General features: G+C 44.6%; 1 protein-coding gene across 1 annotated transcript; it reads left to right on the forward strand.

Annotated features, from left to right (window-relative positions):
- The first annotated feature begins 133 nt into the window (after positions 1-133).
- SKA1 (spindle and kinetochore associated complex subunit 1) lies at positions 134-14,550 on the forward strand. The gene is made up of 8 exons (XM_086480192.1): positions 134-185; positions 930-1,045; positions 1,939-2,038; positions 3,389-3,513; positions 4,104-4,195; positions 6,153-6,290; positions 10,277-10,446; positions 14,259-14,550. The coding sequence occupies exons 1-8, from the start codon at positions 134-136 to the stop codon at positions 14,405-14,407; spliced, it is 942 nt and encodes a 313-aa protein (XP_086336318.1). The 3' UTR covers positions 14,408-14,550.
- Positions 14,551-14,794: the final 244 nt, after the last annotated feature.

Below are 14,794 nucleotides of genomic sequence, written 5' to 3' on the forward strand. Positions count from 1 at the left end.
TCTCTGGCTCGGTATTTTTGTCTTTTCTTAATTATTATTATTTGACATTTAAAATTGCTTATGAAGCAGGGCTTTTGAAATTTTGTTTTTCTCCTTTTACTGATGCTTTTATGGTTTGTCTAAAAGACAGACCATGTCTCTGTTTAATGTAGAAGTTGCAAGAGTTACGGGGATGAATCCAGGCTGTAAGATGGGAGTCACGGGACACGTTCGCTCGGTGTGGTTGTGTAAACAGGACTGCTGGAGGGGTTAGCGCAGCCGTTCCTGCGCCACTGAAGGCCTGTCCGCTTTTCACCGCTAAAAATGTTAAGACGCTGCATTTTCTATCAAGCAATTTCTGGCAGCATCATGCGACTCCTCGTTTGCCCGTTTTCCTCTCTCCTTGAAGGTCCGACGAACGCGGTCACTTCTTGAATTGCATCACTGCTTTAAAAGTGGTCCTTTAACTCGTTTGTTTATCTGATAATCTGTTTCTCAGTTCTTTAGGGTTTGGGGTTTTTTTCAGTTGTTTTTAGAGTTGGGGAGGGAGGTATGAGCTGTTTATCGGTATCGTAGAAAAGCAACAGAAGTTTTTGTTTATTTGTTTTTGGAGAGATAAGCGGTCCATCCTCAGCAATAAGCCTTTATAGCTGTAGCTAATTAGAAAAAAAAAAATGAGTTTGGGGTAAGTGTAAGCTGTTTATTTTCTGTTTATTTCCCCCCACACACACAGTGAAGAAAGCAGGGGGCGATGCTGATGTTCTATAGGAGACATACCAGTATGAGTATGCTTATGTGGAAAACTGACTTAGATTTAACGGAGGGCTTTGTCTTCTGCTGAACGCCGAAATAAACAGAGTTCATGTTGCCAATAAATAAATGCAGTGGGTTGGTGGTTTCTTCGCGGCCGGCGTATCCCCGGCTCCTCAGGGGGCGGACTCTCCCCTCAGCACCGCCCGCCTCCGCCCTTCCCGCCTTCCCCGGCAGCGGCCTCCCGCGCCTGCGCCTCGTCTGTGCCTGCGCGCGCGAGCGGGCGGCGGGTTTGAAGCGGCGGCGGGTTCCTCCGGCGGGAAGCCGAGACCCTCCGCGCTGACCCGGCCAAGCTCCGACCACCGCCGCGGTGAGAGCGGGGCGCCGGGGGAGGGAATGCCCGCGGAGGGTCGGGGGGCGAGGGAGAGAGGGAGGGAGAGAAGGCGGGCGGGGGGGGGGAGTGCTGCCGCCGACGGGTCTCCCGCGGGGCTTCACGGTTTCTCCTACGGTGCGGGAGTCGGCGGATCTCTCCTGACTACTTCGGCGGGACTGCTGGGTCGTGGTGGGTTTTTCAAAGGAAGCGAAAAAAACTTCGTTTTCGGGTGCGAAGGAACCACCAGAGGGAGCTGCGTGAGCGCGGGAAGCGCCGGGGCTGCCAGGCGGCAGCGTTAAGTGGAGGGTCGTGACGCAGAGGCGTTTCGGCAACTTTTTTTAATAAATCAGTTCCTCTAATAGAGCTAATAACTATACTTAACACAAAAGTAACCGATATATGATGCTACTTTTCGTGCCTCCGTGCTCTGCCAGCGAGCAAGCGCACGTTTTCTTTTGTTTTCTAAAAGAAAACAAAACTGTCTCCCTGAGAGTGCTTTATAGAACTGCTTTATATAAACCACATATTTCTTGTTTATCACAGTAAACAGCGAACGCCTTAGTATAATGAAGACTTAACCCAATTTCGTGAGAAATTGTTGTACTGGCGTTACCCTGCATTTACCTCCAGAGTTCAGGGTAATTGATTTGTCTAATGCCAGTGCTTCCTCTCCTACTTTCAGTTGCGTAAAATAAAAGGTAGATACCACATTTACCACTTCATTTAAGTTCCCTTTGCTTCTTTGACAAATCAGGGTCCGTTTAAAAATTCTGCTCGCGTGCTTAGTGTTTGCAACTGAAATTTTTCTTAACTTCTTTTTTTTCCCCTCGGTGTAGATGGCAGAGGCTAAGGTGTCCTCAGACCTGGAAGATTTATGCCTTCATGTCAACACAAAGATTTCAACTATTAAGAACTCTCTTCAACTAAGAAACATAGGTAAAAGAAATTAAGAGTGGGTTTTGGTTTGCAGCTCCTTGCAGAAAATGGGAATGCTCTAATTAGACGTGGAACGTAACGCGAGGTGGAAATGGAGTAAAATATAGAGAATAGCGACAAAGTGAGCAAGGATGACAAAATGGGGGTGTTATCGGGGAGCTAGGTGCCAAGCAGGGAACGTAGGCTAAGTGAAAACATATTCCTCTGAGGGACTTGAAGACTGGTACTTAACGTACCGTACATTCTGTGTCCTTGGTGGGGAAAGCTGCAGAGCGGAGAAGAAAAATATTTTGGCGAGTATGTTGAGTCTAATTACAAAAACATGCAGGGGCAGAGACAGAAGTTTATACAGGTGTCCAGTCCGAGCATTCCAGGAGTGCCTGGCTCTGATGAAAACACACAGTGAGCAGCAAACTTACTTAAACTGAGGTGCTGAAATTGATCTGAAGGTTTTAGATTCATCTGCTTTCCTAGACACAGTACCACAGAAATGTTGGTTGGGAAAGTCTGCTCACAGAACGGTTTGGGCTGGGAGGGCCCTTCAGAGGCCATCTAGTGCAACCCCCTGCCATGAGCAGGGACGTCTTCCACTGGATCAGGCTGCTCAGAGCCCCGTCCAGCCTGACCTGGGATGTTCCCAGGGATGGGGCACCCACCACCTCTCTGGGCAGCCTCTGCCAGTGCTTCACCACCTTCATCAGAAAGATTTTCTTCCTTGCAAATCTCCCTTTGATGATTTAAAACCGTTACCCCTCGCCCTATCCCTGCCCTCTCTGATCCAGAGTCCCCCCCCCCCACCTCTCCTGCAGCCCCCTTTCAGCGCTGGAAGGCTGCTCTGAGGTCTCCCCGGAGCCTTCTCCAAGGCTAAACAACCCCAACTCTGTGAGCCTGTCCTCACAGGGGAGGTGCTTCAGCCCCCCCCTATAGTCATCCAGGCTGACCTCCTTTTGGAAGAGGACCTATAACTTTCTGAAGAGGGTAGTAGCTTTTGAGCTCCCCTAAACAGAGGTCACGAAGGAGAACAGGGTGCTGCAGCCAAGCAGTTGTGAAAGCCAGGCTGTGGTTAAGACCCGTGTCTTCCACCTGCAGCCTGCGTGGCAGTCGGTGCAGCTCAGTGCTTTCCAACATCACGCTGGAGAGAGATCTTTGTTCCTCAGCAGCTTTGAACTCTGTTGGCTGTGTGGAGTAAGATGTCGACTGTTTGACCTCCGAATCTTGCTGCTTCTTGTGGGAAGGTTTGGGGGTTGGGGAGCGTGGAGTTGGTACATAATCACTGCTTGTGGAGGGGAGGGAAATGGGATTTGGGGTTTGTGTTGGAGGTGTTTTGGCTTGACGTTCTCTCTTTGACAGGTCAAGAACCATCCGTCAAGTCTGTGCTCCCTGAAATAGGACAGGAGATGTCTATCTTGCATGATCTCATGAATAAAATGGAAGCCGAAGTTCAACGGCAAGAACAACTGAATAATTTGCTGAAAGTAATTTTTTTTTTTTTTCCCCCTGTTCGTAAAATACTGAAGGATTCAAAGAAATCTTTGATAAGCGCATAGCTGTTCTTTCCTAGATCGTCAGTGGTATGTTCGGATGCGTGTGCTCGCATGAGAAACTGGGGCTTGGAACAGGCTTACCAATGGTTTATTAAGCAGCTCTCCAGCATAGTGAACATGTAAAACTCTTGTTTTTCACGGTTTATACATTGAAAGCATGACTGTATCAGACTAGATACTGTGATCTGAAGAGTGGTTCTATTTTTACATCCTTGCAGTAGCTGTGAAAATGATTTGATTAGGCTATTTCTCTGTTGGGTTAGTGGGTGTTTGCAGTGCCTTCATGATAAGTCTTTTATGAAGGTGCTCGTTGGGAAATATGGGTGAGTTCCCTGTGGTTTGTCTTCATCAGCACCACCTTTCCCCTGCCCAAACCTGCTGGAGTGTATTATTGAATATTTACTACTTGCCCACTCAAATTTCTTCGACAAGTAAAAAATTACTTTAGCATTGCCCTAATAATTTTACTTGCTTGACATTAATAGTGTCAGATTTCTGATGAAGTCTAACATTAATTTCAGGAGCTCCGGAAGTCTGTTGAGAGATATCGAAGCGAAGCACAGCATCTCTATGAGAACATTCCTCCTTCTCTGCCTGAACCAACTCAGAGCTGGTACGTGGCCCACGAGTGTGGACATACCGGTCCTTTTCACTTGAAATGTTGTGGGTTTTTTGTCTCTGTGTGAAAGAATAGAAGTTCAGAAATTACCACAGGGGTTCTGCCTTCCTTTCGTCGCTTAATTTAGGAAAACCTTTTGTCTTCTGTTAGCTCCTGGAAATTGCTGAGATGCAAATGAGGCATATTTAGTGATTCTGTCACTTCTGAGATCAGAGAGATTCTTTGGGGTGTTGGTTTTCCTTCCAGTCTTGTCCTGCTTTTGATCAAGAAGCTAATTGTGGCACGACTTTAACTGCTCCTTCCCTTTCTAGAGTGAACCACGTATGTAAAACCCGGCAACTACCAGATTGTGCTCCGCCAGCTTGCAACTGCTGTTGGTGTGCCACTGTAAATAGGGCTTCATTCCTCTTCCCCAAATCTTCCTCCACTGAGCTTCTCCATTTCTGTTCCTCTACGTCCCCCAATGCTTGGGGAGCTGAGTACTGACCATCTGTTGAGTGACTGTCGTGAGCTAAGTGATGCAGGAAGCAGAGCGAGCACTTGAACGCTGCTCAGACAGGCCTTCAAATCCCAGAAAGAATGAAAACACCCCCACAGACATTGAACAATTCGTGTTGTTTCTCTTCCTGTGTTCTTGGGTTTGATGTTCTTATTTACTGGAGGTACCTCACTGAACTACAAAGCAAGTTCAATGTATCTTAAGCCCTTTGTATTCCAGGTGTTCACTCAGAGAGTGGGTTCTCCAAAGCCAGATTTTGAACACGAGCTTCAGTTCTTTCTTTTCATGGTCGAGGTCGGCAGCGAGCTGCATGCGTAACATCACACTGCAGCGATGTACAGGCAAGATGGTGTGTAGGGACCCGAAGCACCTGGGGGTGCGGAATCATCTAGAAAAGAGAGGTTTGTGGCAGTGAGGGGGATGGATACGTGTGAATTAATTTAACTGTTGGCGTCATGGGTTTCCGAATGCTCTGCACAGCACGGTGCGGAGCTTCCCCTGTCACTGGGTCCCGGACTAGGCAGTTTGGGAGCCCAGCAGGTGGCACTCGCTGTCCTCCATGCCGCAGTCATCTTCCCCTGGGAAACGGGACGCTGGGTTTGGGGCTGTCACTTCAAGTGACGCGTCAAATCCAGGCCCTCAGGTCAACAGAGGCGCTGCTGTGCCCTTGGCCGGCTGCGGGGCCCCACATCAAAGATCTCTTCTTGTGGGAAGGTCAGATCAAAGTAGAGGATCAGTCCTCTGTGACAGGTCAGCTGGGTGCTGCTTTGTGATTTCTGGTGTGCATCTCAGCCCAATAATATCCTCGTAGTCAGGAGAATTTGGCCAAATGCTGTCCTACCGACGAGTAGGAGAGCGGCTAGCAAATTACTTGGCGTTTTGAGGGTTTGGAGGAAGGGTGAAATCATAAAAATAATGCTCTAATAATCACTCAAAGCAGGAAATCCCTCAGCTTTTGGGATCTTGCCTAAAAAAAAAAAAAAAAAAGAAAAAAATTAAATAAAATAAAAGAAATCCCAGCCTGCCGGATGGTGTTGAATTTCTTTGCTTCAAAAGATTAATAGATGAGTCAGGCTTCCCCCGATTTGAACTTCTTTCAGAGACCTGTGAAGCAGTTCCAATCTGCCTGTTAGGCTGCAGCTCTGTGTTCTGTGAAATGTGATGGTACGTTGGATTCTTCGCTGCTCTGTGCCGCTTTTGGAGTGCGCCCGGTTCACCGGCGAGCAGCCTTGCGAGCGGTGAGACGGAGAGCTGTAATGGAGTCGGCTAAAGCGCGCAGTTTGAAGTGGAGTTGGCTTGCTTTATTTATTTTTCTTTTGGGAAAGCTTGTGAGTTGTGTTCATCCAGCCGAGCAGATGCATTGGAGCTTAGGTCTGTGCGTAACCAGACCTGATAATATAGCTGTGTTCTCCTTACTGCTGTTTATACACTGAATTTTCATGTGTTTTACAGCACCAAGGAGCTACCTGTGAAAAGTGAAGAACAAACAAAAGCTGTAGAACCCAAACGTCCAAAGAAACCTCCGAAAGAGCCCAAACCTGTTAAAGAAGCACTCTTACTGACTGCAGAAGAATTCAAAAGCGTTCCTGCGTAAGTAAGCGCGGCTTTTCTTAGACCCTGCCGTGCCCGTTTGGGTGGCAAACACAGGTTTGGGTAAGTGAGCTCTTGCGGAGCTGAGAGTGACGGAGATGGGTTGAAATTTTAAATGTTCCGCGGGGTGAAACGTCATTGTGAGAGCTCCAAATAATTTACATGCAATACTGGCAAACCTGAAAATGTAATGAATTGAGCTAATTAGGTTCTTTCTATGTATCTGCTGGGAAGGTCAGAACTAACCAGTTAAAACCCAAACCGCTTGTCTCAGAAGTCACTTTAATTGTCTAATCAGAAATGTATTAGCTAATAGATGGCTTCTTTATTTGTTTTGAGAACTTTTAACAAAAAAGAGCCATCATCTCATAAGATGACAGGTGTGGTTCCCCTTAAAAGGAAAAATAATGATAAATACTGGTTTTATTGGACCCAACTATTGGTTTCTGAAAACGTCAGGTCTTGACTTAATCAGTTTTGAGACAGGAAAAGAGCTCAGACTTGTTAAAAGCAAAAAAACCCACCTCCCACAGAAATATCCCGGATTTCTGGAATAGAAAGCTCTGGGTTTTTCCCCCTACCATCAGGACCTGATTAATAGAGATCCTTGTCTGAAGTCTGTCATGTAGCAATAACTTTTCTTAAATGACATTTTGGGGACAAGGACAAATGTTTCTGCAAATGAGAGAAAATTCTCTTGATGCCTAAGGCTAAATTGTAAGCTAGACTCTAGATTTGGTGTGTTCCCTGACAACACTTGTTTCAATACGAAATTTTTAAGATTGTGTTTTACTTTCAAATTGTCGTTCCTATAGCCTTCAGAATTCTCAGGGGAGCAGTTTTTTCCATTTTCTCCCACCGAATGGCTCAATCCAAAAAACGAAGGAGCCTGAATGTTGGACTCATGAGAGAGAACTCTCTTGGTTCACTTCTTAAAAGTGGACGCAACTGATATTTTCATTCTGCAGATCATACCCAGTATTTGGTGGATTTGCTCCCTTGGGTACTTCTCTTCTGATAAAATTTTGGAAAGGTAAAGCTGGAGCGTGGGAATTTTTGGTCTTTACCTCTGCCAAGGCAAGAGAAGTAGACAGGGACCATTCCAGCCAAATATTGATTTAACCTCCAGTTAAAGCTATGATCTTCCCTGATAGTCCCTTCAAGTGTTTCATTATCCTTGAAAGCAGAAGGTTTTCCACTGCTGTTTGTGGGTGGGGAGAGTGGGGACAGAGGCCAACTGCATCCTCTTCTATTCATCGCTGATTTATGGACAGGTTGTGTCTTCGACTGCGCTATAGAAATATTTTTATTGAGATTTTCCTGGTTTTAGAACTCTGTGGCAGGTATTTAACAAAGGTACGTGCTGTGTTAAGGCACAGATGTGGAGCAGCTTGATCAAATAGAACACTCTGGCACAGTGAGAAACCTGCAAATTATCTTAGCCTTCAAATCTGTGGCAGAAAGGAGCAAGGGGGGAAAAAAAGGAAATTGCGCAGTGGATGTCTTCAGTTAACTCTGAATTCAAGGCAAAAGAAAACGCTTGATCGTTCTGTCTCTCAAATTCTTACCGCTTAAGATATTTTTAGAAGCTGCACGTTCATTATAGCTCTAAAGTCTCAGAAGATGGTAACTTGGGGGAATATACGTTGCTTTTAGCCTGAGCGTTTTTGAGGGAGCAGGGCTGGCCATTAGGAGATTTATCTCTTTTTCCAGTGGTGTGTCTGTGATAGATTGATGTTGTTATTTTCTTTGAAGAACATAGCACTTTTCTTTCCGTACCGATGGGGAAAAAATGTTTTGAAAAGGGCTTCTGTGGATTAAAAAAAAAAGAAATTGGGTCACTTGGTTTTTATTTAAAAAAAAAAAAAGAGCTCTGGATGTTTTTGCTTTTGGTGTATTGAAGCAGGTTTTAAATCGAAATTAAATGGATGAATTTGGAGCTGCCTGACTTTGAATTTGTACATTAGTGTACGTATGGGCTGAAATAAATGTCACATTGATGGGTTTGCTAGCCATGCCTGGCTAGAAACACGAGAAGACTGCGGAACAGCTGGAGTTCTTATGATCCCTACAGAAGAAAAATTCCAGTGGCTTTTAGAATTTAGTTTCAGCTTAAGGCACATACATTGGCACAGGTGTCACTGCGCTCCCCGACTGCCCCCTGCTCTTGTAGGATGACTGGTCAGCACAGAAAATGGCTCAGCTGCCTGGTTGCCGCTGCAGATGCTTTAGCATCTTCTGCCAGATCTTCAGTTACTGAATTTTCTGTAAGCCCCAGCACATCTCCTGGCCCCGTGGGAGCATGTTGGATGCCCAAGGGCCTCGCAAAGACCGCTGGGTTCCTAGGTTTAGGCAACGGAATCCGCTCTCTCTGTTTCAGGGTGGGCTGAGGTGTTCTCTTGGTTTTATTAAGTGTATTCACTGTATCTCTCTTGACAGCGGGAGCGCAGGAACTTAAATACAGGTATTTTGTACCTCTGGCCTTAATCTTCATAGCTCTGCACCTTCTCCTGTGAGTTCATAAACAGGCTTTCAGGGGTGGCAGCGCTGCTTTTCTTTGAGAAGATGTTACATGTGCCAAGTAGAGCTTTTTTATGAAAAAGGCCGCACCTCCAGCTTTAAATCTGGATTAGTCAAAATATCCATGCAGTTAAAAACTGTCTACAAGTAACTTAATGGCAATTTGGTCTGAAATTAGAGCAATCGCTTTGATTTCAGGACTTTACACACCCTGTGCAGAGCTGTCTCCCCAGCAGGGGATGGCTCTATCTAAAATCTCCAGCAAGCATTTGTTTTTAGTTGGCGATTGTGTAATGCCTGCCCACATACGGGTTTGGAATATTGAGTTTGTAATTGATTACCTGCTTGTGCTTTAAATTCTTTGTACGTTCTCCAAAGATTCAGTTTTTCCGTTCAGATTAAAATCAATTCCCTGTTCACTGATCTTTTCAGTCTCAGTGGCTTTTGGCTGCCCGACTTACTGACCTAAAGAACCCCAAACAAATTGTAACACTTCTCTAAAGAGAAGTCTGCTAATTCCACACGTCTCCAAACTGATACTGAACCAAACTCAGCCGTCGGTGTTTGGTTTATTGTAGCAACTGAATGGCAAGCGCAGGGTAATTCAAGTTGCCAGGTTGCCCTGGCTTTTACTGCGGTGTTTTCTGGGCTTTTTGTTGTGTATTTAGCTTGCTGCTCGTCCTAGGAGTTTCGTGTTTCATTTCTATATAATGGCTTCTCAGTTTGGAGCACATTTCCTTTTCCTTGAATGCGTGCCTTTACGTCTGTAAATACTGAAGAGCCCTGCTTGCAAATATTCCACTGTTATAATATTTCCACATCACTTTGTTTTTATCTTCTGTGCTTCCTGTACCTCTAGGCTGTTATCAACAGATCTTATTATTTTAGTACTAGTTTTATGAAAGGCTCTGAAAGTTCAGAAGAGGATGTTGTGTCTGTATAGCTCAGTAGGCTACACAATAAAATAAACAAGCCCAAACTGGTATTTCTTCCCCAAAAAAACCAAAGGAATGGCTCTAAGGTGAAGCACGGGTTATTTGTGATTATAATATGAACCAAATTGCGCTCTTAGGCAAAAACGCTTAATTTCAGTTTTGGCTTGCGTCATGTTTTCTGCAAAGTTGCTTGGTTTTCTGGGTTTGTAGTCGAAGTGGTATGCTAGAAAAGCAACCTTTACTGCATTTTGAAAGGCTCCTTACAGCTTCAGCTACTTTTGACTTCTTCCTTCAGCTTTCTATGGTTTCATCTTTCTGGTTTGGGTTTTGTCATGGCTTTTTTACCTTCAAGATCATTAAACAATGAAAGACATGGACAAAATTAATTGCTGTGTTTATTCATTAACACAAAGCAGAAGAAACTGCCTCTAACTGGGAGCAACATGTTCAATTAAGATTGATGAAAGAGAAAAATAAACGTGGAACTTCGTTTGTGACTTTCTGGTTGCTGATTTTTATTTTTGTTTGTAGGTATATGAAGTGTCGTTTAACGTGTGATCAGATTAACGCAGTTCTTCAAGATATGAACAAGGCCGTGGTGAGCAAGTACAAGATCCTGCGTCAGCCTTTGAAATCTCTGAGTACAGTAGACAGAAATCTCTACCACAGGTTCCTGAAAGATGAAACTAAGGATACAAAAGGTTTGGGTTGTTTTTTTTTTTTTAACTTTGTTAGTATGAAACACGTAACACCTGGATATTGCAGCACAAGTAGAATCATACTGGACAAAATATTGAATGACTAATGACACCAAGTGCTTTTCATGTTATAGTGTAACTTACAGCTTACAAATCTGGAGACTTATCAGGGCTTTGCCTCCCCCCTTCCCAGCACAGAAATCTAAACCAGGTTTGGCTGTGAAGAATTCCTGTCCACTACAGGGGACGAACAACTCTTCTACAGTCTGGAGCAAGGGAAGTTCTGGTTCTCCCTTGACATAAGAGGAGGAGAACAGAAAGGAGATTCATTTCCAGATCAGATTCTAGGCCATAAGGAATATAAGTTACTATCCAGAGCTGGGTAGGCAGTAGAAAGAAAGCCCAGTCATTTCCTCTGGGTAAAGTCATATAGTTAAGCAACGAGGGTTATTGTTGTGACTGAAGAGTTTTCCCCTTGCTGATTTGGTTACTTTCTATGTGTTTTCACTGAAAATATGTCACTTTTGTGATGGTGTAGCAAAAACTTGGAGTGCACAAAGATAGAATTTGGAATCACTACAAGTTCTGGAAACTCCTAGTTTGAGAACGGAACTGTGTTTTCAGTTTTTAAGCTAGAATGGACACGGACTGTTGAAAAATTGTTCTGAATTTGGGAAATCTGGGTAATCAGTCATGCTGCAGCAACTTTGAGGAAGAGCCAGGACTGTCTGATAACCTGAAGTTTTCCCCTCCTAAAAGCCATAGAGGGAGTGAAAATGCACCAGGATGTCTGCCTCGCAGTTTAAAAGCAAGTTGTACTTGCACGTTAGTTTTTCCAAAGATATGTGGCGCAGGAAATCTCAAAGTCTCTTTTTTGACATTCCTTTCCTTTTGAGGACACGTGTGTAATTATTCCTGGAGGGCTGTACTGCACATATCAAGCTTGGCGATGTCCTTAGGACGCCCTCGTGTTTCTGAGTTGAGACACAAAGCGTGGAGCAAACTTGGGTCTTGCACAAAGGGAGCTCTTTTTTTCCTGACAACACCTCTCCATTATTTTTTTTTCCTTTTCCCTGGACAGAATGCAAGAACGTTCTGCCCTAAGTGCCTTCACTGAGTGCTCACCTTGTGACAAACTACAACTTTTTTCTTCCTTCCTTTGAGTTTGTCGCTGATCAAGACTCTCTCAGTATTATAATACGGTGACGACATCACGAACTTCTTGATTCTAGATGCCACTCTTCTGAAGGGAAGGAATTCTGATCTGATGGACATGCTTGGCACTTCATTTTGAGACCTGTAGGATAAACATGTCGCATGAAAGTCAGTGTTGTAATAAAGGACTTGAATAAAAGCCTGCTAAAGGCACGCAGCTAGGCTGCTTCACCTCTGGCTTCTGATTTGGGCTCGGATAGTTTGGTAGGTTTTTTTCTAGGCAAGTTCTGCTTCAGTCTAACAATGTCTCATATTAATCTGGGAGTTCTTAACATACTTGCTTCAGCATTTGTAACTTACGGTGTCTTTTTGGTTTAGCTGTTACTGCCCTTGGGACGATGGTGAGGAGATTGAGCCCGTGGCTGGAGAGGAGAGGCTAAGCACTAGAAGGGCCCTTCTAGGCCTAGAATGCTGCTTAGTCTGCCCCGTGATCCACGGCGGCGATGAAGGAGCCATTCTAGCAACCTGAGAAAGCTACAACTAGTCAGAGTTCATTTTCTACCAGAAAGTATTTTTTTTTAACTTTGAAAAATTGCAGCTTTTAATTTTTTTTTTTCCAAATACCTGAGAGACAGTCTTTATTTTCTTCTTTATGTTGGCAAGTTCGGTTCGGAAACTAGGGCATTCAGCATCTGGGGCGGGGGGGTAGGTTTGTTTTGGTTTGTTGTGACTAATCATCTAGAAAGTCTAGAGAAAAGGTCTGCCAGGCTGTCAGACTGTTCTTATCTGGCTAGCCCAAAATGATTAAATGTCTTTATCCATTGCATTTTTCAGGCTGAGGTGGTGCATTCATTGATTTGTTTGCTTAAATTTCTCCTGCGAGTGCCTCTCTCTTTAGGATTCCCACAGTTTCTCAGCCTGGGCTGATTGCCAACTGACCTCGTCCTCTGATTTCACCAGGAGAAAAGATGCTGCCTGGTTTTTCAGGGTAACCTTCCAGCCAGAAAGATGGTTCAGTTAGTTTAGCTAGTTATTTAGCGCGCAGACCAACCAAACCACCGCCCTTTATCCAGCTCTGATTTCTTCATTAAAAAAAAAATCCTGCTATGCTGAGCGTTGCTGCCCTGAATTCTGGGCATATAGAAGAAGAAATCGTGTTCTGCACAGATTTGGGTGCTCCCCCTGGATATTACAGACTGCGAAACCAGTCTGCGGATTATCCCTGGGTCCCTCATTTAGGTGAATTGCCCTGTTACTAGAAATCACAAATGGTCCCTATCCAACTGGAGTTAGAGTTTAAGCAGTTATGTGGGTTTTTTTCTTTACCTAGTGAAGAAACTTTCCACTTCTCATCTGTTTGCAAATTCAGCAGCGTTACTTCTCCTCAGTGGAACGGGAAGGACTCTCCGCTCACTTAATAGAAAGAAGAGGTGCTCCATCTTGACTAAAACGCTGCTGCCGCTGCCTTCCTTGAAGGATAAGAGGAGGAGGGAGAATGCTATCCTCTTTTTTTTTTCCAAGCTAGAACACCTCTAGCCTTGCGACTTCTTCCCTGTAAGACTTGAAAGCATGATACTGCAGAAGAATCTGTGATTTCCTTCTACTTCCTCTCCTTAAAGATTCTTGGGCATTTCTTTCTTACACCTTAATTAGCACGTTCCTGGTTTCACATTGCTTTTCTTTCTGGTGGTTTTGTGAAGATGTGTGGTTAAAACCTTATGCCATGTCACAGGAAGCATTAAGCGTTCAGTATTCTACTCGATTGGCTGCCGGCTCTGATGCAGGACCTTCCTGTGCCATTTTCTTAGAGACACGTGAAGGATGCTGTTCCAAGCAATTAGTCTTTTTTTTTCTCGTATTTTCTTCATGAATGAAGAATTATTCTTTTCCAAATCTGACAGAAGTCAATGGAACGGTGGGCTGCCCAGTTCTGATGTATGCAGGGCTCTCCCCTTTGGTTTGCAGCGGGCCAGTTGCAGAACTGGAGTGCCTGCTGAGTAGAACGTCATCAGGCACAGCTCATTTCAGATGTGGCGAGGCAACTTCTTGGGATTCAAGTTGAGCTGCTGCTCAGCTGTGTTCCACGATGGAAACGCTGAAGCGTGCTGCCTTTCTCTGTAAAGCCGTGCTACGATCTTGCAGCAGACCCTGAGCATCTGTTTGGTTTTGCCCAGGTCAATGCTTTGGACACCACTAAGAGCAGGACACCTAAGGGCCAGGCCTCGAAGAGAGATTCAGTGTTAGGCTCTTCGAGGTGTGCTGTCCGTTGACTTTCTACCATCCACATCTTCCAGCACATCTGTGGAACGTCGCGCATCTGTCCCTGGGTGGTGTTTGAACCCGCTGCAGACTTTATACCCTGATAGAGGAGCATGGATGGTTTGAGATGTTAGACACAGCTCGCTGGGTGGGGCCTGTGGGCCCTGCAGATAGTTGAGCTTAATGAGAGGGGTGGCAATTCTTCTTTCTGGTGACAAATTGAGAAAGAGCAAAATCCCTGAAATGGTGTGAGGCTGTCTTACTGCTGACTGGATTTTTTTTTTTTTTTTTTTCATCTGCATGTGGAATTGTGAAGAAGAGGTTGTGTTGTTACTTGTGAAACGTGAAGTGTGTCCTACAACATAGTCACTTCTGTAGCAAAGTCATTATTTGTTTTCCAGGTGAATATTTTGTTGTGGACGCTGACATCGAAGAGTTCACCCAGCTGAAAGTGGATAAGCGCTTCCATAGAGTCCTCAATATCCTGCGCCACTGCCAGAGAGTGAGGGAAGTCCGTGGCTCAAGACTTGTCCGCTATGTCATCTGCTAATGAGCTGTCCGTATTCTACTTACCCAGGGTACTGCAGGCAGAAGTATTTTGAGATGCAATGAGCTTCTACTTGGGGGCATTCCTCTCCAGCTCTCTTATTTGCCAAAAGGCAACAGTGAGGACCAAGTGTTTTTCTCATTAGGAGTGGCAGTATCAAGTGACCCTGAAGTATTTGAGTTTTGCTTTGAAAACTTGAGAGGAACCAGTGTCTTTCAGTAAAAGACAAATGCAAACCAGGTAGGGAATCGCTGCATCTGTGGTTTTAATCACATTCTTAGGTCAGCCCTTGAAAGTTAAATTCTCTGCATGTTGATAATGTTTCTTTTGTGTTTATGAATTGGAGACCGTGTTTAAGACTCTATATTTACTCAAAGGAAGCATTTGATT

The sequence above is a fragment of the Leptosomus discolor genome, chromosome Z (assembly GCF_034619465.1).
Source record: "Leptosomus discolor isolate bLepDis1 chromosome Z, bLepDis1.hap2, whole genome shotgun sequence".
Classification (NCBI taxonomy): Eukaryota; Metazoa; Chordata; class Aves; order Leptosomiformes; family Leptosomidae; genus Leptosomus; species Leptosomus discolor.